General features: G+C 41.0%; 1 protein-coding gene across 1 annotated transcript; it reads right to left on the bottom strand.

The window, feature by feature from the left end:
- Nucleotides 1-343: 343 nt before the first annotated feature.
- Nucleotides 344-18,579, bottom strand: LOC149821182 (spliceosome-associated protein 130 A-like). Its single transcript, XM_089982721.1, has 3 exons — nucleotides 15,337-18,579; nucleotides 1,252-1,743; nucleotides 344-951 (listed from the first exon to the last, which is right to left on the bottom strand). The coding sequence occupies exons 1-3, from the start codon at nucleotides 18,349-18,351 to the stop codon at nucleotides 814-816; spliced, it is 3,645 nt and encodes a 1,214-aa protein (XP_089838847.1). The 5' UTR covers nucleotides 18,352-18,579; the 3' UTR covers nucleotides 344-813.
- Nucleotides 18,580-25,424: the final 6,845 nt, after the last annotated feature.

Below are 25,424 nucleotides of genomic sequence, written 5' to 3'. Positions count from 1 at the left end.
GTTTTTGATGCATTTACTGCTATTGATTTTTCAATAGCTGAACCCAATGATCCAAATACTGATCCCCATTAAACAGGGCGGGCATGTAAATCACATTCATGGGTCACATTACTAAAAAATAAAAAAATTAAATGAAAATAGAGTTTTCTATTTAGTTTGTTTGATTATAGCAAGCATATTCCCTTATATTTCAAACTTGACTATAATCGTCGAGTCATCAAATATTGGCATTCGCATGGTTGACGACCAAAGGCTCTACATCATGAATCATTGCAGTCGTGCACACGCAGATGCACACGCGCATAACCCCATCCACCAGGCTACTACCAGTAATTCTCGTCTCTTTGCATAAAATTTTTGAATTAAGAACAAGTTCATTGAAACAGATGACCAAAATGATGCTGCAACAAATAGCATCGCAAGCATATCCCGGTGATACCTAACCATTTAAACGCTACATCATAAAAATACTAATAGACCTCTCAGGTGATTAGTGAAAAGATGATACATAACAGAAGATATCAAAAGCAGTTTTTAAACACCAACTCTGGTTGAAAAAACCAAAGTCTGCAGGGATCTTGTAAACGAGCCAGCGAACAAGGCAGATCCCACCAGAAGCCATCAGTGCCACAGCTCGAATGGCAGGCCTTCTAACCACCAGAAACTGTTGATGGTGGTTATACAAAGCTTCTGTTGTTCCCCAAGAGGCTTGGAGATTTCTTTTGATAGTTATACAAAGAGCAACGCCCATCTGATTCATGCACCAAAGGGTCCATTGGATGCAAACAGACAAGGAGCGATCAGGATCATCCTTCAGATAATTTTGTTCCTAATATCTTCCAATTTCTTCAAAATCTCTCCTGGAGTTCTATCCAACTCGTCTGCTATCTTCCTCTGAAAATCAGGAGCTAATGTTGGATATTGTTCACATAAATCCCCATCAATCACATCCTGCAAAAACAATCACAAATACAAGTCGGTCATGCAGCGAACACAAGGTATCACACAAATCAACTATGTTTACATGAAGGGATGATACAATAAATCTAAATGAGCATGGTTCCTATATATACCATCATTTTACTAACAAATAGACATGGTAACTTGGTCAATCTAAAGTTGTTTCCAGTCTACCAGATTTTTTAACCAATACTTGGTTTGGTTCCAGGAATTTTTATGGTAGGAACTAAAACAATGGGATAGAACTAAAATAGTAAACTAAGAAATGCAATTCCAATGTTGACAAAATACCTTGACAGGGAAATAAGCAGATCTGTAAGCCAAGTGATCTCGGCCACAAAGTGGTGGATGTTCCTGCCTCATGTGCATCTCCAAGTGAGAGAAGAAATCCACATCCTCCCTAGATGTGAATGGAAGCAATGCCCCTAGGCTACCCATCACTGTCCCATATATGATGCATTCACCACCACCAGGTATGAGAGATGCCTTGTGCAAGCATGTAACAACATCACCAACATGGAACTGAACAATTTCCTCAACCTTGTTGGGGGCACCATTCAGCTTCCCTTGTTCCCACTTAATCTTACCCCCAGTGGGATCTTCTTCAATCTCATCAGACACATCTTGGGGCAATCGTACAAAATATACATTACCAAATTTGTCTGCACCAGCCATAGTGTCAAAATCTACATGGTGGGACGCAGTCAGCCACCGCGGAACCGAGTCATCCGCAAATACATACAGCTGATTCTCATCCCTTCTGTACTTTACATAATGAAATGACTACAAAAGAAAGAGAATATCCTGAGTTGGCCAAAAGGGAAAAGAAAGAAGCAGATATTCAATCAACAAGTGGTAGATTAATAATACTAAACTTGCCTGCTTCCAAGAAACCTGTAATTCAGGTTCAAATCACATTTGTGAAACAGGACAGCAAAAAAAACTGGTGGTCCACGTTAATACACTAACAAACACAGTGCTACACAAGCTCTGAACATCATTATGCCTATTTATAACCAATGGCTAAAACTAAGGAAAACCTATGAAAATTGCATGCATCAACACAACACAATGTTGTAACATATAAAAGAGCTAGACTTGAAAATGCTCTCTCAGAAACAAGACACCAGAATACAGTGATTTTTTTATAATAAGAATACAGTACTTAGATTAAATATTAGAGAGCCATGGTAGCATCTGCATATGCTAGTGTTCTGCTAATTTGAAGCACCACCTGCCCACGCAACCAGGATAAATATACTATCATAGAGCCGCCAAATGGATACAGGTACTGAGGAACCAAGCTATCCGTCACACGGGTGATATTGTTCCTCTCATGCCTGTGCAGGTGACATGTGACACAATACACAATGGAAGCTTTAATATGCATAATGTAAGTGTATATAAGGCTTCATTAACATCAAACCCTATTATTCAATTACCCTTGAGCCATGAATGAAAGGGAATTAAGAACTGAACAAGTTCAGGAAATTAATTAACAAAATTAAGCATACTCACAAAGTTTTCATATATTTGCTCATTTGTGAGTATGCATATAAGGATTCATGAACATCAAAACCTATGTCACATGGATACGGGTGTGGATACAGGGATACAGCCATTTTTATGAAATTCCCAATAAACCTTGTATATAAAGGGATACAGAATGGCAGTCAAAATGGAGTAACTGTGTGACAGAGATCAAAACCTATTAATTTTTTCTCCCTTGAACTATGTGTGGAAGGAACAACAGTCACGGGATCTATCACCTTAGGATAAACATTTTGGTAGATCCAGGCCCCCTTACCTCCCGAGGACTGGAAACCAGGTGAGAATATTATTTTTTTCTCACAAAGATAAAATTCATATATAGCTCAATCTATATATATCGTGGTCACTCAGGGATTGTACTACCTACCCTCTCCAAGGTAGAACGTGTTCTAAATGAGTTGTTGGGTCCTCTTTATTACAGGGCTTATGTTCCAACATATGTGCCTCATCAATAGGCCACACACACTACTCATTCTGAGTAGATACATGATTTATTGTTTCAACATGTTCATAACCCATCCAATTCGCTCGGGTGCCTTTAACCAATTGAACATCTCACCTGTCAAGGTGAATCAAATAATTTTATATGTGTGTATCATTCATAACCTCTTGGGTTCTTGTCAACACTAGCTCATTCCAGAGCAAACATGTACATGAATGCTCTATATGCCTTACAATACAACACATGCAAGACATATACATAAATATTAATTATTAAGGCACCACACAAGCTCTAATATAAGCATCAAATAGTACATGCATACATTTCATACCTTATAGCACTACGAATCAACATCATGCAGTATTTTAACATATCATGATAGCATTCGACAATCATGCTGAACATTATAGACATGATTCAATATCACCACCACAATACAACACATGCAAGACATTCATTCTAAGCATAGTACAAATATCAGATTTTCAACATACACATGGCAATAATCATACGTGTTAATTTCAGTACACATGAACATAACACAAATCTGATTTTTAAAGCTTGTGTGGTGCCTTAATAGTCAATAATCATACATGTTCATTCATCAAATCTGATTTTTAAGTGCTCATAAATAGCAACAACCACTTACCCCAAATCTGGTTTTAAGTGTCCATATACATAGCACAATCACTTACCATGAATTAAGATTTGCAATGCTCGTACACATGGCACAATCACTTACCATAAATTTAGATTTGTAGTGCTCATACACAGCACAATCACTTACCAAAAATCTGCATTTTAAGTGCCCATACACGTAGCACAATCATTTACCATAAATTATGAATTTTAAGTGCTCAAACACATAGCATAATCTCCTTTCATAAATCTGATTTTAAAGTGTCCATACACATAATCAAATGCAGAGACATAATCCGATTTGTAAACATAATCGGATTTATAGGCACAATCAGATTTATAACTAATCCCAATTGATTCAGATCTAAAATTCATAAGTATGCATATACCAAATCAGATTTCTAAAAATCCACATGTATGCATAAACCAAAACAGATCTAAAAATCCACATGTATGCATAAACAAAATCAGATTTCAAAAATCCACATGTATGCATAAACCAAATCAGATTTCTAAAAATCTACATGTATGCAACCCGAATCAAATTTATAGAATCAACATGCATGCATACTTAAATCTAGATTTCTAAAAATCGTCATGCATGTAACTTAAATCCAGACTTTAAAATTGTTAATTAGCCTTTCAAATTTTAAATCGTCAATTAAAATAATTTTACACCCTTAAATGCCAATGCATTGGATAGAAATGAATGGAGGAGAAGGATTCATGTGGAAGACCCAGAATGATTTTCTTTGTTGGTTCATATCGCCGACCCCAATTGTTTTGGGATGAAGGCGTAGTTGTTGTTGTTGTTGTTGTAAATGCCAATGCACAATACATGTCAATTAAATATGCTTAATAATTAGATGATAATTAAATCTAATTAACAATTAATGCTAATTAAATCTAGATAATAATTAAATAAAATTAGCAAATGATTACTAATTAACAAATAAATGCTAATTAAATCATAATTATCAAGAAAATGGCAATTTAATAATTTACACTTAAATGCCAGTTGAAGATAAAATAACAATTGCCACTTTATTCCTGAAATTCCATTTTTGTTTATTTAAAAATCCTAGGGAATTTGCAGATATTACAGTTAATGGGTGACTGGAACATGGTTAGAGTCTTGGATGAGCGGGTTGGTGTTCAAGCTTGAGCACGCGATGCCCAGTTTCTTAAGTCCAAGAGCGGATTGTCGCCTCTTCTTAATGCCTCCTACTTCCTCGCCTCCCCTTTTCAGAGCTTGTTCTCTTCCCATATTTTCCTCCAACCTTTCGCCGCCTTAGCTTAGACCTAGTCGTAGTACGAGAGCCCTCAACCCTGGCCATGAAAGAATTCAATGATTTTATTGACTATTGTCAATATTATCTGAAATTGCGAATGGAAACACCTAATTCACCTGGTCAAATAACCAAAAAGGGTGGGATTTCAAGGCTAGCAAAATTGACCGAGCTTTGGTCAATTCGGAATGGAGAGTGCACTTTCCAAGCACGGATATAGAGTTCATCCCAAATTGATATCCGATCATGTTGGCATTCACCTTAAATGGACTTCAGACCAGCAACCAGTTAAGGCTTCATTCAAGTTTTTCAAAATGTGGACCCTTAAAGATGGGTGTCATCATATTGTGGAGAAGAGCTGGAATATGAAAGCCAAAGGTGTATTGATGTTCAAAGTCGTGAGGAAACTTGATGAAATCAAAAGAAAGTTGAAGGAATGCAACCAACAAAAGGTGGGCAATATTGAAGGGCTTAAGCCTTAAGAGAAGCCTAGAGGCTGATATGATACGGGTGCAAGAGGCTATTGATAAAGGTGATGTTATGGCGGGTATAGAGGCTCAAGTGAGAAATTTCAGCAGTGTTGTCAAATCGAAGAACTTTTCTGGCGTCAAAAGTCGAGTCTTCTGGATTAATGAGGGTGATCGTAATACTAGCTTCTTTCATACTCGGGTCATGCAAAACTATCAGGTGAACCGTATTGCCTATATCCTATGTCACAGGGACTCGGCCAACTGGGTGCCGCACCTGCGTCGATGCGACGCGATGCAATGCGGGTGAGCGTGCAGGTGCGGCACCCGATGCGGTCAACCTGACCCTGGGTGCGTTGACCACACTCAGGGTCATTTATGTCCAACTTTTGGACTTTATATATATATTTATATTTATATTTATATTTATATTTATATTTATATTTATATTTATATTTATATTTATATTTATATTTTTGCTGCACCCCCACACCCAAGTTTTTTGAAAATGCCGCACCCCCGCACCCGCACCCATGTGACATAGGCTATATCCAAAAATTAGATGGGCAGAAAGTGGAGAGCCAAAAAGAAATGAATCAAGAGGCCAGATCGTATTTCAAGGATCTGTTTTTGAAGATTCATGTTAATGTTTATGATTTGGAAGGTATTCGTGACCCACAGGTAAGTACTCAGTAAAATAAAAATTTATTTGCCCCAGTGGAGGATGAAGAAATTAAGGAGGTAGTGTATCAAATGAAAGGGGAAGGTGCACCGGGCCCCGATGGGTTTCCAGTGATTTTTTACCAATTTTATTGGGATATAATTAGTAAGGATGTTTGTTTGGCAGTGAAAGACTTCTTTCAGTCTAGCCATCTCCTCAAAAGGATAAATGCCACACACATTACTTTGATTCCGAAGGTGGGAGGAGCAGCCAAAATCAAAGACTTTAGGCCTATAAGCCTTTGCAACGTCATTTATAAAAACAGCACTAAAGTGATGGTTAATAGTATGAGGAGTATTCTTCAAAGGATTATCTCCGAAAATCAGCAGACTTTTTTGAAAGAGAGATCAATACAAGAAAGCATATTGATAGCTGATGAGATGGTCCAATCCTTAGAGAATAGTACGAAAATAACAATCATGTTCAAATCTGACCTAGCTAAGGCTTATGACCGCATTGATTGGGGCTTCTTGAGAGGTTCTATGGAGCTTTTTGGGTTCTCTACAGTGGATCAACAGAGTGATGCCATGTATCTCAACCCCTGACCTTTGCAGTTATGCTTAACAGGGAGCCTACTGAAGTGTTTCTGGAGCACCAGAGGGATTAGACAAGGAAATCCCTTGTCTCCCTACTTGTTTTTGTTGGTGATGAAAAGGTTGTCCCATAGATTCATGTTCGCAGAGAACAAAAAGAATGATTACCAGATACTGTGAGATCGTTCCATTGGAGACATAGTTTCTATGTTGATGATGCATCTTTTTCATTCGGGATTCAAAAAATTCGGTGGAAAACTTTAAGAGGATCCTTGACCATTTTGAGTGTGTGTCTGGGCTGATGATTAGTAAGGAAAAGTCAACCTTTATCCCCTTCAATTTAACTTTAGGTCGTATGATTTGCATAAAAAGATTGTTTGGTTGGAAATTCAAGGCAGGCCTGTCGTTCAAATATTTAAGAGTGCCAATATTTATTGGTAAATTAAGTACCAAGTTCTGTAGTCCTTTGGTCTCTAAGTTGCAGCATAGTTTGGAATCTTGGAATGGTAAACTCCTATCTATGGGTGGTCTGGTAGTGCTCATCAAGTCAGTGCTATCGTCATATCCTATTTTTTGGATGATATGTTTCAGATTACCTAAAATTGTGAAGAAAAAAATTGAGCACCTTATTTGTGAATTCTTGTGGAATGATACTAGTGACCATCGTCGATCCCATCTAATAGCTTGAAAAACCGTTTGCAATCCGTGTGATGAAGGTCTTGGGATAAAAAGATTACAAGAATGCAATGTGGCTTTATTAGCTAAGATGGTGTGGAAAGTGGCCTCTAAGGCCTGCAACCCATGGGTGAACTTGGTCCTCATCAAGTAGGAACGTCAAGGCTCTAATGGTATCGATAGAATACCAATGGATCATCATGGGGTTGGAGAAGCATTGTGGAGAGCACCTGTTTTTTTGAAGATGAGGCCAAATGGTCTGTTGGCAGTGGACCAAAGGTTGAATTTTGGACAGACTAGTGGTGTGGATCTTACGCTTTGGTTTGTCTTTTCGAAAGAAAGTTGACCATTAAAGAGATGAGGTAGATGAAAAAAAGTTGAAGTGGCAGACATGATTGACAAAAATGTCTCGATAAATGTGTGCTAACAAATTCTGTTTTGCAGGTCATGGATGAGGAGGTGAAACTGAAGGTGTTAGAGGTGGTTGATGATTTTAAGACATAATAGAGAGGATGAACTAGTGTGGAAGCAGTTCAAAGGAATCACATCAAATGCAGCATGGGATGTGATTAGTGTGCAAGGCAAAGATTTTCCAGCCTGTAAGTGGATTTGGTCTCTTAATCACATTCCTGGGGTGCACTAACTTTGAGATTTGCCTGAGGGACGCTCTGACAGAAATGACACTTTGGAATTAAGGCCTCGCTACCTCACGAGAAAGAGAAAGAAAGAGAGAAAAGTTTAGGGGAAAAGAAATGCAGCAAGGGTCGTACCAACCTCTAGGTCACGCCCAACTCTCTCTCTCTCTCTCTCTCTCTCTGTATATATATATATATGGTGTACAAGAATGCCCCTGCACATAAGGAGAAATTACAAATTTATACTAAAGTACAAATGTGATGAAAATACCCTTACACGTGATAACACATATTCTTAACATGCCCCCTCAAACTGAACATGGGTTACTCATAACCATGGAGAGTTTGGTCTTAAGGAACCAATGACTTGCACATGTTAACGGCTTAGTAAATAAATCCGCTGATTGTTCTTCACCTTTGATAAAGAGGGGCCAAATCTCTTTGCTTTCAACTTTCTCCCATATAAAGTGTTGATCTAACTCAACATGCTTCATCTTCCCATGCTGAACTGGATTAGAGGCAATGGCAATGGCACTCCTATTGTCACAAAATAATAGTGATCTAGTAACAGGTTGACATAAGGAGAAGTGAAGATGACGTATCCATAAGACTTCTGCAGTGACAACTGCCATAGCCCTCTACTCTGCTTTTGTACTAGATCGTGCCATGGTTCGTTGCTTACGACTAGCCCATGATACGAGATGATTACCAAGAAATACGTCATACCCTATCATAGATCGTCTAGTCACGGGATCTCCTGCCCAGTTAGCATCTGAGTACGCTTGTTTCACAAGAGAAAGACATGCGCTCTTGTTGGGACTTTCTCTATACACCAGCTCATCCATAGCCTATCCATAATTATTAAATATCCTTCTGAGATGATTGGTGAATCATAGTTTGACATTGATTGGAGATATCATAGCATGTTAATTATTATTGAACTGGAATCTATGTCACAGGGATTCGGCTAGTAGGGTGCCTCACCCGCGTCGACGCGACTCGACGCGGGTGCGGTCAACCCGACCCTGGGTGCGTTGACCGCACCCAGGGTCATTTGTGTCCAACTTTTTTATTAAAAAAAAATTTGTGTCCAGCTTTTTTATTAAAAAAAAATTTGTTCTGGGAGGCAGCACCCCCGAGAGACCCCTGCCAGGGGCGGCCCCTCCTGGATCCCCGCCCGCTGACCACGCAGCGGGACCCGTGTCGGGGGGAGCCCCCGGACCCCCCTTTCTGCAAGGGCAAAAACTCTGAATCAGGCTTCACAACTCATCAGCTCGACCCCTCCACTGCACAAATTATATATATATATATATATATATATATTTTTTTTTTTTTTTTGCCGCACCCAAGTTTTTTGAAAGTGCAGCACCCTTGCACCCGCACCCATGTGACATAGACTGGAATTGTATATCCTGTCTATGATTGTGTCTCATAAATGGATGTTACGTTTGCACAAACATATACATGCAATGATAGAACGAACAAAGATGTTATGTATGTTTTACTTATTTGCAAGTATTGTGGGGTTATTGTTAACCTACCAGACTAGGGAGAGTCTAACCCTTTATTTATTAACATTTTTAGGTAAAGAGTAGTTGATATTGCGGTCGATGACTGGATGGGCGACAAGTCACTGAACCACACTTTTGTCTTTTCGTTTCTTGGACTCGTGTCATTTGTTAAACTCTGTTGATATGTTGAAATGTTTAACACATGAAGTTTGATTAAATATATCTCATTATGGTTTGAATGTATTCGAGAAGGAATGGAGTTCGAATATCAAATTCGTGGTTTGAATATTTGTGTGTGGGCTTGGATCCAAGCCCAAAGGGGTTTGGATCTAGTCCTTAACAATGTGTGAGTTTGCCTGTAACCTGCCCAAGATTTTTAAAGAATGTTTTTTGTTGTTTACTCTACTACAAAAAAAAATACATGTATTTTTGGGTTAAGGATTTTGGGGCATTACATTAACGCCCAAGGAATATTGAAATTTTGATGCTGAAGGTGCTGCCAGAGAAGCTTTCACCGAACATAATAATTATGGGCATAAATACGAGTCAACATAACAGTAATATTATTCTTGGACACTTTAATAGTAATGCATTGGTCAGTAGCAGACACTAATTTAACTTGAATGTTACTATTCTTCCATAAACAAAGAACTCTACAAGACAAATCGTATTCAAAATTTCCAACATAACTACAACAACAACAACAACAACTACGCCTTCATCCCAAAACAATTGGGGTCAGCGATATGAACCAAAAAAGAAATTCATTTTGGGTCTTCCACATGAATCCTTTTCCTCCAATCATTTCTATCCAACGCCATGTCCTCGGTGAGGTTCAAAGCATTCATATCCTTTCCTATCATCTCCATCCAAGTCTTCCTAGGCCTACCCCGACCTCTTTTAACTAATATAACTAAAATTTCGTTTCCAACATAACTAAAATTCAAAAAATCTCTCCCCACTTTAGACAGCTGAAACTGATAATTTTGTTTCCAATAGAAAAATAATATCAGCTTTACACTTAAATATTTAGCGAGCTATTTCCTTGTGTGCCCAGGAACCTGCCCAAGTCTCTATATTCCACGTGATTGCATTCAAGGCCAATAGAATCCTAGAGAATTTGGGAACCATGTTGACCCTCTGGTCCCCCAGTTGTCATCAAATTTGCACTATTTTCTTTGAGAGCAGTAAACATAATAACTTTAACTTCATTCGCTTTAACTGGTCTGATCTGATCATACACGCCTGAATTCAAATTTTCTTTGTCGGCATCCTTCTTCTGAGACCATCCGTTGTCTTTCACTTTGTCCTCAATTGCCAACACTAATTTGTTCACCTTGGACTGCATCAACATTTTCTTATTGGATTGTTTAAAACGAGTTTTATCCCCTGACTTGAGAGGGTCGACCCGACCCATATCCAAAGTCTGCCCATCAGATTTGAATCTGATCCTCTACCCCTGCTTATGTGGCCAATTGGATATCCTTCCTTAATTAGACTCCCTACATTGGAGGACATACTTGAAATAGAGCGAGATTCCTGATCGATCACATCCAGCTCCAGCGACTCTTCTTGAATTTTTCGCATTCTATGATTTATTTTCTAAATTTTTAGGAAATTTTTCTCTCTTTTTTTTGTAATTTTTCATATTTTTTGTGATTTTTAATTCAAGTTTTTCGCCGTATCTTACAATACAATATGATATGGTATGATACATCCATATCTCAGGCTCATGCAGTACGGTTCCGATACGATAATTATGACATTGCTATTAACCATGTCAGCCACTCTTTCCTTATGTTCAACTTTAGGCCTCTAAGGCTTGGACTAATAGCTTAATCAGGGACTGGGTTAGCAGAAAGCTGGAAGCTGAAACAAAGAAACAAATGAGCAATCAAGCCCTCCAACTTTTCCAAGGCTTTTGTACTTCTTTCTTTGATAGGAAGCGGTATCAAATTCTCATCAAATGCAAATGCTAAGAGCTCACTACATGTTGCAAAAAAACTCTTTCAATCTCTTAGATATATATCCACTTCTTTAAATGCTTAAAAATGCTCAATATAGGAGAGTCCTAGTTGTGGGTGGCCATCAGGTCGAGCTGGGCCAGCCCAACCCAAGGCCCGACCTAGTGCCTGCTGAAAACCCAACCCGACTATTGTCGAGCTCAAGTTGAGCCCAAGTCTTATCAGACTCGAGCATTGAATTTTGTCTGATACCAGCCCGATCGGAGCCCGAATCAGGCAGGTCCAGTGGGTCGGATCCAAAATGGGATGCCGATTCTGTTACTGTAAAGAGGGGCAGATGCCCATCCTTTTATAGATGTGGAATGAGCCTCTTGTTTTTACACATCGATATAAGACTAACAAGTTTTCAAAGTGTTACCTCTTTTTACACAAAAGAAAGGGAAAATATTAGGCAACAACGTTTATGAGAGAGAGTATTAATGGTAATCTACCCATAAATAGAATCTTTATGTTTATCATTCAACCCATGCATTAAAAGTGAACTATTGGGTATCCCACATCAAAGAACGGAGTTAGGTGGAAGGCACTCCATGTGCTATAAAGGGATGATGAAGCTTCCACCTTCTCATACCTTGAGAACACTCTCGGGCTTTGGATCTAATGTGGTCTGACCCCTCGGCTATCCTTTGAGAAAAATGTGATTTAAAAAGTTTTTTCTATTTGGGTACAAGGCCTCGAGTCAGGCTCACCCTAATGCCCAAGACCAGACCAATTATTTATCAGGTTGGGCTATAAAAAGGTGGCCCAAACCTAACTTGGATCAGGCCGAGTACCCGAAAACCTGATAGGTACCCAGCCCGTTGTCCACACCTAGTCCTAGCAGTATCCCCTTGTTGTCCAACATTGACAGGAAACGCCAAAAACTGAGATAAGCTCTATTTAGAAGCACAGTTGCAGGGACAGGCCTGTTGAATGGTTGATGATTTAATCAAGTTAACTCAACTCAGTTTACTCGGTCCAACTTGAGTAGCAAAGTAGTGTGTGTACATATTGGGGCCCTCCCTTCACCACTTCCAAGGGGAATGGTCTACAGGTTCATAACTACTACTACTACCACAGGATGCACACCTAGCCAACATTTAGATCTGGCTCTATGTAAACTCTTATTGTTTACCCCAACATTACCAACTATGAGTAAAACATTATTTTTCCCGAAATTTGCTTGCAACTCAGACTACCTCCTCAACTCAGAGTCAATTTCTGGCATTCTTGACCTGAATCAAAAGCTGAGACAAAAAACGTATATTCATTACTCAAGTTATTTCAAGTCTATTCAGAAAAACAACAACTTAGAGGTTCAATTGATTCACATGATTCATGCCTATGTGATTTCCAACTTGAAGGCAACGAGTGTTTTTTTCAACTTTTTCTTTTTGGCCTTTTGGCATCTAAGGATAGAGGTTTAGGGACTGTGGGAGTAAAATAGCAATGGAGAAAATCATCAAAGAATTGTCACTATCTGATGGAGCAAACTAAGATTGTACTTCAAACAAGCTTAGAAGGTTATGTATAAGTAAACCAAAAACTTATAGTACCTGGACACTCCATGTTTCCCTCCTAACCCGTGTTGACACGCGTATCCCTGTGTCGAGACACATCATTTTACCCTCCATACATACAAGTTTGTATTTAATTTATAATTTATAATTTATAATTTATAATTTATAATTTATAATTTATAATTTATAATTTATAATTTATAATTTATAATTTATAATTTATAATTTATAATTTATAATTTATAATTTATAATTTATAATTTATAATTTATAATTATATTTTCAGTTTATAACTTTATATTTTTAGTATATAATATATATTTTAGATATAGCATATATATTTAGCTGTCACATAGGTGCGGATGCGGATGCGGATGCGGATGCGGATGCGGATGCGGATGTGGATGCGGATGCGGATGCGGATGCGGATGCGGATGCGGATGCGGATGCGGATGCGGATGCGGCACTTTAAAAAAACTTGGGTGCGGGGGTGCGGGGAGGGTATATATATAATTTTTAACAGTTTTAAGTTAACACTAAGTGTATGTGTGTGCATTTATGTATTTATATATATAATATAGATAAAAATGGACTTGATTAGGGTTAGCTGAATCTACTTTTGGATAGAAATGGACCTCAGTGTGGTGGACTTCACCTAACACAAAGGAAGTTGTGTCCAAGTGTCGCACCCGCCTGGGTGCGGGAGCGATGCAGGTGTGGTGCCCTATTAGAAGAGTCTGTGTGACATAGATATTTAGATTATATTCAGTTTATTTTGAATTTATTTTGTATTTATGTGATTACGTATATGGCAGTGTCCTCGTACCGACATTTTTTGGAATTGCAGTGCCGTACCCTCCATACTCGTACCCAAGTGACATAGCCAAAAACAAATCCCCCATCAACTCAATAAGAATAGCTAACCATCGAGTTATGAGTCACAGTTCAGTAAAGCTTATCTAAGTTACTAGATAGTCTAGATTTGACAAACTTCAATCTAACCAGGCCATCAGCCCTAACATAATACGTCACAAGAATCCTCTAATTAGCTGTCTGCCCTCCACTTATGTAGTACTCTTAATGGGAAACCGCACAAAAACAGTGTAGCCATGTCTTTTTAGCTGTGTCCATGTGACATTGGACTTAGTTGACAAACATACTTACGAAAGCATGCAAGAAAAAAATGAAAAATTCATGAACTCAACCAAGAGTGCAATCAGATGACAGGGAGGAACAGTCTTGTGGAAAATTTATGAACTCTTCGGAGCTTGGAGCACCTTAATGTGTCAAGAACCTCAACATTAGAAATCCATGTCGCTGTCCTGCTGCATGACTTTACATGTGTTGGTAACCAGAGAGGAAGAATGGCAATGGAAGTGACTATAATGGTAGGCTTCAAATATGTGGCTAAGAGACACACTGCCACTTAGAAGCAGTCCATGCAGATAGCAAACAGACTTCTGATCCCTTACTGCAGTCAAATTCCTTTTTTTTCTTTCCTTTTTCCTTTTGGAGGTTCTAAAGCACTTAAGATAGAATGAGAGGAAACAATAGCACTCCCAACACCAAGTTGAAGCTTTCCAATCGCAAAGCTGCAGGGACGATATCACGATGATACAAGCCACCAAATCTATTGGTCAGGCATCAGCCTTGACATCTCACGACAACTGAAAAAGAGCAGGTAGGCCATACATAAAGTTAACCAAAAGATAGTAGATTGACAAGGCCTCACCAGCAAACTATTGGCAAGATTTTCGAAAGTCTGGGCAATTCTTTGTGTAAAAAAAATTAAGAAGAAAAGGAGAATAACTTTTCCAAGACCAGTATGAGTGATGGGTGAAGGAAGGAGAAGTCAGATAACTAATAAGTGAAAAGAAAGAAGGGGCCTATCTTAACTACGATACTACACCTTAAGTGTTGTAATATTGTTGGACGGATACTATCCAAATACACCTAGATCTTCCAAGTGTTTTGTGTAGCTATGGCTTCTGAAGGAAGTATTGCTTTTGACCATTAAATCTCAGTAAGACTCCCCTTACATCTAAGCCTTCTATCATACCCCGAGCAGGAAGAGAAAAAATTTCTTGATGATGATGCCGTCTTTAAAGCTGTATAAAACAGCGGAGATTCCCCATCATTGATTATGTTACATCAAACTAGTCTCTACAAAGTCTGCTGTTGGATAACTTACTTGTATGATGATAACCAACAACAAGTAACTAAAAGCGACCATCAGCAGTAAGGCTAAAGTTAACTCCATCAAATGTCCAAGTTATAGAACATTGCATACAGAAAAGAATTTATAGATGAAATCAACCAATATTCATCATAAAAAGAATATCCTCTTATAAAAATATCAACTAGAGCATGTTAGCTGAATAGTAGCATACCTCTTGGATGTCTCCCACATAAATACGATCCCGGTATGTGTGAATTGAGACAATGGTATTAGGAAATAGCTTATTCTCACACTTCCTTAGCAACTTCTTCTTCCCTAGGTCATAGATTCTGAGCACAGGACCAATGCCAGCTAGTAGACGGCCTTGAAACTGGCACAGGGCGAGGGGAACTCCTCCTTCCACAGGCGTCTTATGTAACAGTTCAAGTGTTTTTCCCTCCTCCAAAAACCTGTAAATATGAATGAACCCTACCTTGAAATTCCTTTTGGGCCAAAACTCCAACCCTTGGGCCGTGCCAACAGCCAAGAGAGTTCCATACTCCTTGTCATGAAAATTCACAGTACAAACACTAAATGCAGCTTCGTTTTCCTGCAGTTCCAACAGACAAGTTGTGTTCCCGCTCTTTGGCTCGAGAACTCTGATACAAGATGCCCACTTGCCCGACTCTGCCTTCGGATAACCATACTGTTCATCAGGAAGAGGATCCTCCTCCTCATCCTCCCCATTATCCATTTGCTCGGTGTTAGCATTCCCATTCCCCTCTCCAAATCCAGCAGCCTCCAAGCATTCCTTCCTAGCAGCTTCCCGCTCCTCAGCAGTAAAAGCTCCCTGGTCACTCTCTATCATCACCAAGAGCTTCTTCTTCGGATGGAGAACAAACTTCCTTGGTGTATACCTCAAAGGAATCGCCGTCTCATTGAATGTCTCCCCTAATCTCTCGATAGTGAATACTCTCAATGCATCTCCCGCCACAGCGACCACTCCCTCAGCACACTGATCTGATGAGAATGAAGCTGCATATTCAAGAGTCTCGTAGGAAAGAGGAGTCAATAAGAAATGCCCCTGGTGAATGTATCCCAGCCATGGCCTACTCGAGAGGCAGAGCATCGCCCTCCTACCCCTCACCATCGCTGAGAAGAGCTTTGGTGCTCGCAACCCCAAGAACCGAGACCTCGTATCAGATAATTGCCCGGTCACCATATCCACCACTGTCCTAAACAGGACACCATTCTGCAACCCTGCATTCAGAAACACGCTCGCCGGATGATCCGCACCATCCTCCCCACCAACAGAGGCCTGAACCTCAAGCAACAGCAGCGACTCTGGTGCAGATGAAACACTCTGCACACTCAGAACCTGCATACAGTCATCAGGGTCCAATGAAAGAATCCGAATTGTGTTGTCGTAGGATCCAACCGCAAGGAATCTTGACCTCTGTCTCCCTTCCGGCACCGGGGCAATGTCTAAGCAAGCAACATCACCCGACATTTCGTGCTTCTCCACCTCCATCAGCTGACCGGTGAGGTCCATCTCAAAGTATATGAGCTCCCCACCACTCAGTGCGATCACCACCTGCAACCGGTTGGATCCAACCTTCACAATCGTCTTCTTCCCTGGGGTCTTCCACTCGTTGATCCTCCCATCCTCCCTGATATGCCTGATCCCATTGGGATGGACCTGCATCAGAGAATCATCTCCCAACAACGAGACGGCCAAAGAAGGCGTCGTATCCAGAAACCCACTGTCGCTAACTTCCTCCACAGTCTCTCCAATCGAAAGAACTAGAGTGGCATTTGCGAAGGAGACGACAATGTATGCATCGAACTCATCGTTCGCGTTCTTCTTCACCGTCCATACTGCACTGGGGACACCGGGCAATTGGGACACGGCCATCTCGCTAATGGCGAGCCCAGGGCGGAGGATGCGCAGCGAGGAGCGTGGCCCCCGTCCACAGAGCGCGAAGATCTGCGGCGTCTCCTCCTCGAAGAGGTTGATGACCTTCATGTCCATGATGGGCATCAAGCTCTCCACCTGGTCGATCTGCCCCAGGTTCTTGAGCCCCCTAGGCTGGAAGTACACGGGCTGGAACCCTTCATCTGTTTCCATAAGCGTGGCAGACGACGACTCCACATCCGGGTCCTCCCCGATCGCCTTGAACTGATATAAGGCATGGTTGCCAAACTCAGAGGCAGCGAAGAGAAAGCCCGAACGCAGCAGGCACATCGCCGTCATCACCGGGATCGTGTCGAAGTACTTGATCTTGAGCTCGCTCACCTGGTCGTTCTGGTGTACCAGGGTGACCTTGAATATGTCGCCATACTCAGTCTGCAGGAGGAAGAAGAAGATGGATTTCTGCCTGTGGGTGGCGACGGAGACAACGAGGACACCACGCTCGGCGGGGAGGTCACCACGGCGGGGGATGAGGGCGCGGACGTCCGGGTGGCCCTGGTTCTTGTAGATGACGAAGTTCTCAGCGCAGACAAGGACGCCGCTGGGGCCGTCGCCGCCGCCGGGGACGGTGACGAGCAGGTTGGCGCCGTTGTCAATGGGCTCAGACCACTTGCGGGAGACGTGGTTGAGGCCGAGGTCAAGCTCGTAGAAGGTGAGATGCTTCTGAGCGTCGATGGCAGCATGGCCGGAGGGGTCCTGGTCGGCTTCGGAGTAGTCGAGCTCGATGGCGGCAAAGACGGGGTTGTCGAAGCCGCAGTCGACGGCAGCTATGGAGTAGACGAGGGTGTGGGACTTGTGAGCCTCGAGAGGGGAGGAGATGGTGAGGCGGGCAGCGGTGTCGCGGTTGAGGACGTAGACGAGCTTCTGCTTCTCGCAGGCGCCGATCATGACGGCGCGGCCCTTGGGGTCGACGGCGAGGAACTGGCCGGGGACGATTCGGCGGCAGCCGGACTTGCCGAAGGTCTCCTGGTGGACCTTGTCGAAGGCGTTGCGCTCCTTGTTGTACTCGAGGATGACGATGCGGCCAGAGTCGGACCCAACGACGACGTAGTCCTTCTGGGAGCCGGTGAGGCGGAACTGGGCGAGGGAGCGGACGGCGCCGAAGACCTCAACGGAGAGGAGGGTCTGGAGCTTGCCAGTGTCGTCGGGGCGGAGGAGCTCCAGCACCTTTCCCCGCGCCACCACGATCTCCTGCGTCTTTCCACCCACGAAGCTGCCATGCGTCGCGCACACCACCCCAGTCGCCCGCTGCAGCGTCAGGCTGTACAGATACATCCTTCCTTGAGCCCCTCTACCCTCCCAAGACCACCTTCCCTTTACTTCCTCCTTTTCTTCTTCTTCGTTCTCTGTTTCTTTCTAGGGTTTCTTTTTTCTTTTCTTTAGGGAAGAAGAGGATTTTGCCGTTGCTTCCTATGAGTTGTTCAGAGTTTCAGAGAGAGAGAGAGAGACGAATGAGGATGCCCTAGGGGTCGGGGACTCGGGGGGTGAAAATGGATCGGGTTCGATTGGACCCCCGATCTAAACCGACATTATATTTATTCAGAATTAGGATCTTAAAACAAGATCCTAATACCTAATCCGATAGATTAGGATCATAGTTTCAGATTTTTTTGAAAAGAAAATCTTGTGATAAATTAAAAAATTGTTTTCCTCAAAACGATTGGAGAGCAGGTCACGGATTAAAAATATAAAAATAAATAAATAATTTAAATATTGCATAACATTGTTAAAAACCGATATAATTCAAAAAAACTACTTGACATCTTCAAAATATCAATTATGTTGAAAATATCATGTATTAGAAATATCATTTTAGTTCTAAGTTTGAAATTTTATTTATCACGTACTACTTTTGATAGATGATCTTCTGCCTCTTTTCTATATTCACCTTCTTCTTCTTTTTCTATTCCTTCCTATCACCCTTCACGGACTTCCCCTAAGTTTCCAATGGCTTTGTTGCTTCATTCATTTTTTTTAGCTTGTATCTATCAACTTTCTTTTGGCGTTGTTGTTGTAAGAGATAGAGCTGTCAATGGATCGGGTTTTAGGATCAAACTCTACTCAAACCAGCCCAAATAACAATCAATCATGTTCAGCCGTTTAGGTACCCGACCAGGATTATTTCGGGTCACAAAAATGAATCCCAAACCCAACTTGTATAATTTGAATGGTGCTGAAAAAGTATGTTTACACTAAAAATACATATAAAATATTCAGGTCAGCCAGGTCGGGTCGGGTCGGATATCTAGGCAAATTTGCGCCCCAAACACAACCTGCATGTTGCTCAGGTCAGGTACCGGTTAATATTCAGGTGGGATATCCAGGCAAATTTGCATTCAAAATTCAATCTGCATGTTGTTCGGGTTGGGTTTGGGTCGACAAAAATAATACTTGGGCCAGCAGCTTCCATGCTGATACCTATAGGGCTCGGAAACAGGCTGAGCCGCTCATGACCAGGCTCATGTTATCCTCATAAAGAGTTCATTTGAACTCGTAAAATTTTCTCGGCAAGCTGAATATTAACAATAGGCATTCGGCTCAGCTCAACTCATAGAAGCTGGTTAGGTAATGTATTTTTTTGTAATCATATTTCTTCAAGCTCGAAAAAAATGTATTTTTCATATAAACAAGTCAGCTCGAACTTGGCTCGTTTAACTCGGTCTGATTATGAACTCGAACTTGGCTTGTCTAGTCATATGAATGAGCCAATCTTGAACACTTCTAGCTCATCTCTGTTTGGGTCATGTCAACTTGGCTCATTTAACTAGGTCTGACAGACCTAGGGATGGCAGTGGGGCGGGGCGGGGGACAAGGTCTCCACCCCCGCCCCGCCTCAAGATTAGAACCTCCATCCCCGCCTCCATCTCCGGCGGGGATGGATTTTAACCTCCACCCCCGCCTTCATCCCCGTTTCATGTCTTCCATCCCCTGTTCAAACGGGGATGAGGCGGGGAAAAGTGGCCGGGATGGGGGTAGGGCGGGGCGGGGAAAAGGGTACGTCCATTCCCGCCTTCAGCCCCGAACGGGGATGGATTTTAACCTTCGTCCCCGCCTCCATCCCCCGTTTCATACCCTTCATCCCCGGTCCAAACGGGGTGAGGCGGGGCGGGACCCCGCTTTCCCCCGGTCCACTGCCATCCCTAGACAGACCCACTAATAAATAGACTCTCAAAACAAAACTTATCAAACGTTTGAACCAGAGATAAATGGATTTGAGGTCCTCCGTCTCGTATCCAAGGCTCTCAAGGGCACCCTTATTGAATAAATCAAATATTTTGGCTAATCAGTTTTGGGTCATGAATCGGCTCCCTGAAACTGAACAAATATTTTATTTTTGGATTTGAAATGTGTCCAATTTGAGAATGGTAAGTGTAAAAACAGATCGGATACAGGATACAATACGGTTTATCCAAATCTGAATTATTTGAAAGCAATAGGACTAAATCCATATCCAGATTTGAATATTATAATTATATGACAGTACTGGATTTGGCAAAATTAGTTTAGAAAATTATTTTACATGTAAAATAAAATAAATAAATTAGATTTTGCCTTTATCAAAATAAGAGTAGGGAGCTAACCGGGTTACCGGATCTTGCAATAGTCACCCCAAGCAAACAATATGTTTCGATTGAATGAATCTCACAAAGATTGGTATCAAGGTTTTCTTATCAGGGAAAATCCTGCGTTAAGTTTGAAATTTTTGTTTTTTTTTTAGAAATCTCGTTAAATTAACAGCGTATATAATCTATAATACTAAACCTATATAAGACAAAAAAACAAAATTATTAAAATCAGAAGTGTTAAGGTTTGTTGATAAAATCATGATGTTTTTAAAATAGTCATTTGAAAATATCCTGAGATTTTATCAGTTCTAGAAAAATATCATGTTTTTATCATGATATTTTCAAATGATTGATGATATATGTAACTACGTTTGGAATTGATTGGTTGCCGTGCCGTGAAATTAGATAGATCTCCAGTTTGTTATTTCAAGCATGATTCTAGTAAATATAAATAGAAAAATTTACAACACGCATAAGTTTGACCTGTTTACAAAAACATGCCCATATTTTGGAAATTTACAAATTCCCGTTAGGTTAATGAAATAATTTTCAAACTCCCTCCTCCTCAGCTGCAAGTGGTTTGCTGCAAGCCCCCAACTCTAAGTGCCGCAAAGGGGAAGAGCCGCGCAACGTGGGGTGGCACTGCGGGCTGTGCCGTTAGGCTTTGTGCAGACCAACATAGTGACAAATATCACGAGATTTACGAAAATCTCATGATAATATCTTGAGAAATTGCCTGAAAGTTTAAAACGGCATTTTCTCGCGAGAATTTCAAAAAATCACGAGATTTATGAAAAAAACATAAATACCGCAATTTAAACGCAATATTTATGTTTTGAACGTCTATTTATTGCAAAAAATTTGTGTATTTTTATTTTTAAATGATTTTTCTTAATATTTTCTTATAAAAATATTTTTTTATTTTTTAATTTATTTTTTATTGCCGAGATTTTGCAGAAAAATGCGAGATTTATGATTTTTTTTCAATTTCTTGTGAGTTTTTTGAAAAATGAGAAAATGCCGATAAAAATGTTTGTCACTATGAGAACAACACCTGTGGAGGAGAAGACCTTTTTGGACCCTTGCATGCATCGAAGTAGCTGGACCATTCTCATACTTGGCAAAGTGAGGCACAGTGAAGGGCGATGCTGTCTTGTGGACGGGAGCACCCCAGGGCGCACCCCCAACGCATGAAAGGCTGCAACTCCTGTTCTTGAAGGGTTGCACTCCTAGTATATGAAAGTTTGTATAATGTGTATATAAATTGGACTCTAGTCCCTTCGGTAAGAGGGGAGGCTAGCAAGTGTAAGCCAAGTGCAAGTTAATAAAATAAAATGGGTTGTGAGCAGTGGCGTAGCTAGGATTCATGTGTGTGTGTGTGTGTGTGGTGGGGGGGGGGGGGGGCGGGGGGCGCGAGCAAACAGGGGTGTAGCAAAAAAATAAATTTGGTGTGATAGTCGGGGGTTCGGGGGCAGCGCCCACGAAAAAAAATTGAGATAAAATAAAAAATGGCTACAATTATTAATAAAAATCTGTTTCATATGGACAAATCAAACTATTTGCTGCAGTCAGAGCTGAGCTAGGACTGGACTAAAAATCTATTTCATATGGAATCAGGGTTGGGCTAAGACTGGGCTTTACAAAAAAAAACACACACACACAGCTCCGCCTCTGGTTGTGAGCCCTTGTGTAAGATTGTGCAAGTGTGAGTGCTTCTTAGCCTTTGCGCGACATTGAAGTTTACAAGTGTGGTGTCTTGTAAGCTATGTTATGTTAGAGTGCTAGTCGTGACTAAGTCGTTGGCACTAGAGGCTGCTAGGTTCCCTCGATCGGATTCAGGGAGTCTAGGCTGCATGTGGTGTGATTTTCAGACGAGAAAAAAAGTGCTTCAGTGACAGTTGGTATTAGAGCCAGGTTGGTTCATTATGGCGAGAATGGGAGACCTGCACGATGCGAGAATGGGAGACCTGCACGATGGGTGGTGTGGATAGAGGAGTTGTTCTTTGCATTGGAAGCACAACTTGTTGCAATCGTACAAAATATCAACCTTGTGAATCAAGTGGGGTGATTTCGAAGCTCAAAGTTGGCAATTGATTGAGTGCTTCGATAGCCGAATGGAAGTGCTACATAGAGATGTGCACTCCATGAATGAAGTAGTCTAGGAGGATATTTTGATGCTTAAGCGTGTTGTAGGGAGCACAACTTTAACCGAACAAAGGAAGGCAAAGGTCCCTGAACCTAAGGGGTTCAATGGCACTCGTAGTTCAAAAGACTTTGAGAATTTTTTGTGGGATATGGAGTTGTACTTTCTGGTTGCACACACACCAATTCACAATCAAGTGATGGTGGCCAACATGTATCTCCATGGGGATGTGAAGCTATGGTGGCGAACATGGTTTGAAGAGGTTGTTGTAAGTGGAACTTCAATCTCCACGTGGGAGAGAAACTTAGGGCGCAGTTTATGCCCATGAACACAATATGGGTGCCTCGAGAGTCTCTTTGAAAACTCAAGCATACCGATTATGTTCAAGAATATGTGAAGCAATTCTCGTCTTTGATGTTTGATGTGAAGAACATGTTTGACGAAGATAATCTCTTTAAATTCATGAGTGGGTTCCAAACTTGGGCGCAGTCAGAACTTTGGGGACAGAAGGTGAGCGATCTAACTTCAGTACTGGCCGCAACAGATTCCTTGCTCAACTTTCAATTGGGGGACAACAATGATGCATCAAAGGCAAAGGAAAGAGACCCTGCAGGCTAATTGAAAGCCCATTAAAAAGTACCAAGTGGGGGAAAAGATGGAAGGAAGCGAGATGCCAACCTCCCCCTTGGGTTGTTTTAACTAAAAAAGATCACATCAGGTCAAAGATTGTCGAGAGCAAACGAGAGGGTTGTGTATGTTCGCCCCCGATGATTCACTGAATCCCACGTCCGTGTTCGGGGGATCGAATGAGCGCCACGTATTCATGCACATGGGGCTCGTATTCCCGTGTATATTGACATAACTTTGCATCGGACTCTGGTGATGTTGCAAAGACTTAATCACCCTTACTTGCTTTTCTTGCCCTGAAATGACGGTTCGAGGAAATGACAAAAATATCCTCCATTCAAAAGTTGTGAAACGACGGGTGGGGAAAAGGACAAAAAAGCAGAAATTCCAGAAAGTTCGATGTTAACCATTTAAAGTGGAGACGTTCGCCTGCGCCATCTGTTGTAACGGTGCTCCCATTATCAACGTTCCAGTGTTACAAAACATTCCAGTGTCTTCTCTTCATTACTGCTGTCGTTAGGCATCATGGAAGAAAGCAATGATTCACAAACATTCCAACCAGTGCCATCAAGGCACAGTGAGTAGCTTTTCATCTCATCATGCTATCGATGAAGAAGGCACGTCGTCTTGTGTGCCATTAAGGCATTGTTTGGTTATTGCAGGTAGATCTTGTTATTACGAAGGTTGGAAACTTATCGATATTTGTAAGACGCTGGGACCTGTTGACAAGAACGCTTGTTTGCAGATTCTAGGAAGGGCCTCTACCCCATCAGGTATCCTACAGTCACTCATCATATGCATTGTATCTCAAACCGCTGTATTAGTAAGACTCTCGTTTTTGTGAGATACATTTTTGTTAGTTAATATCGATTTGTTTGCTATTATGTTCAAGTTCTTCCTTATCGATTTGTAATTTATTGTGCGATATATTTATCGACCTTTTAGATAGTATGTTTTTGTATCGTCGAGTTATAAGTTATAAAAACTGAACTGCTGTATCGATTTTCAATATCTGACAAATCGCTATACATATCGTTTTGTAAGATATTATATGTTTTGTAATATGTATTTGTAAGATATTTGTACACAGACTTTGAAAACGTTTGGGTGCAGAAACACATCTTGACACGCATGGCGGGGCAATTTTCGCATGCATATCGTTGCTCTCTCAGCGACTTCTATTGAACTCGCTTTAGAGCCTCGTGGATATTATGAGAGCGTTATCGTCAACACACATGTACGACATGTTTATTTTATTGGCATGGTAAGCGACACGTCGATGCTCAGCACAAGCAAACATCAAACCGCACTTGCTTTGATACTTTCATTCATTAAATCGTTGCTTTGACTTGCGTAACCCTAGTGGTATCCGTTCTTATATGCATCCTGATTAAATCGTAGTAAACCTATGCCGCTTGCTAACGGAAATTGATATATTGTTTACAAAACATTTCACAGTCTTCTTTTATTTGTCGTTGTTGTTAGGCATTAAGGAAGAAAGCAATGATGCACAAACATTCCAACCAGTTCCATCAAGGCGGCGTGAGTAGCTTCCCAGCATCATGCTATCGATGAAGAAGGCATGTCGTCTTGTGTGTCATTAAGGCTTTGTTTGGTTATTGCAGGTAGATCTTGTTCTTACGAAGGTTGGAAACTTATCGATATTTGTAAGACGCTGGGACCTGTTGACAGGAATGCTTGTTTGCAGATGCTAGGAAGGGCCTCTACCCCATCAGGTATCCTACATTCACTCATCATATGCATTGTATCTCAAATCGCTATATTAGTAACAGACTCTCGTTTTTGTGAGATAATATCGACTTGTTTGCCATGTTACTGCAAACACAAATTGATATATTGCTTAAAACATTATTGAGCTTATCATCAGGTTGTAATAAAGACGATGTAGCTCAATCAATAGAAAGATCTGGAGAATTGAATATCTATACTTATGACCCAACTGAAGAATTGAACATCTGCACTAACGATGCACATGAAAAGAAAGGTGCAGG

This window comes from Nuphar pumila, chromosome 12 (genome assembly GCF_984573655.1).
Source record: "Nuphar pumila chromosome 12, dmNupPumi1.hap1.1, whole genome shotgun sequence".
Lineage (NCBI taxonomy): Eukaryota > Viridiplantae > Streptophyta > Magnoliopsida > Nymphaeales > Nymphaeaceae > Nuphar > Nuphar pumila.
Note: the sequence above shows the minus strand (reverse complement) of the source record. Positions and strands in the feature narration are given on the sequence as shown.

Excerpts from the sequence above, each read along its gene's own strand:
- LOC149821182 (XM_089982721.1), bottom strand. The coding sequence starts at position 18,351 with ATGTATCTGTACAGCCTGACGCTGCAGCGGGCGACTGGGGTGGTGTGC. Across the intron at positions 1,744-15,336 it reads ATGTGGGAGACATCCAAGAG|TCATTTCATTATGTAAAGTA; the intron begins GTATGCTACTAT and ends TTTCTTTTGTAG. Across the intron at positions 952-1,251 it reads CTGCTTATTTCCCTGTCAAG|GATGTGATTGATGGGGATTT; the intron begins GTATTTTGTCAA and ends TTGTTTTTGCAG.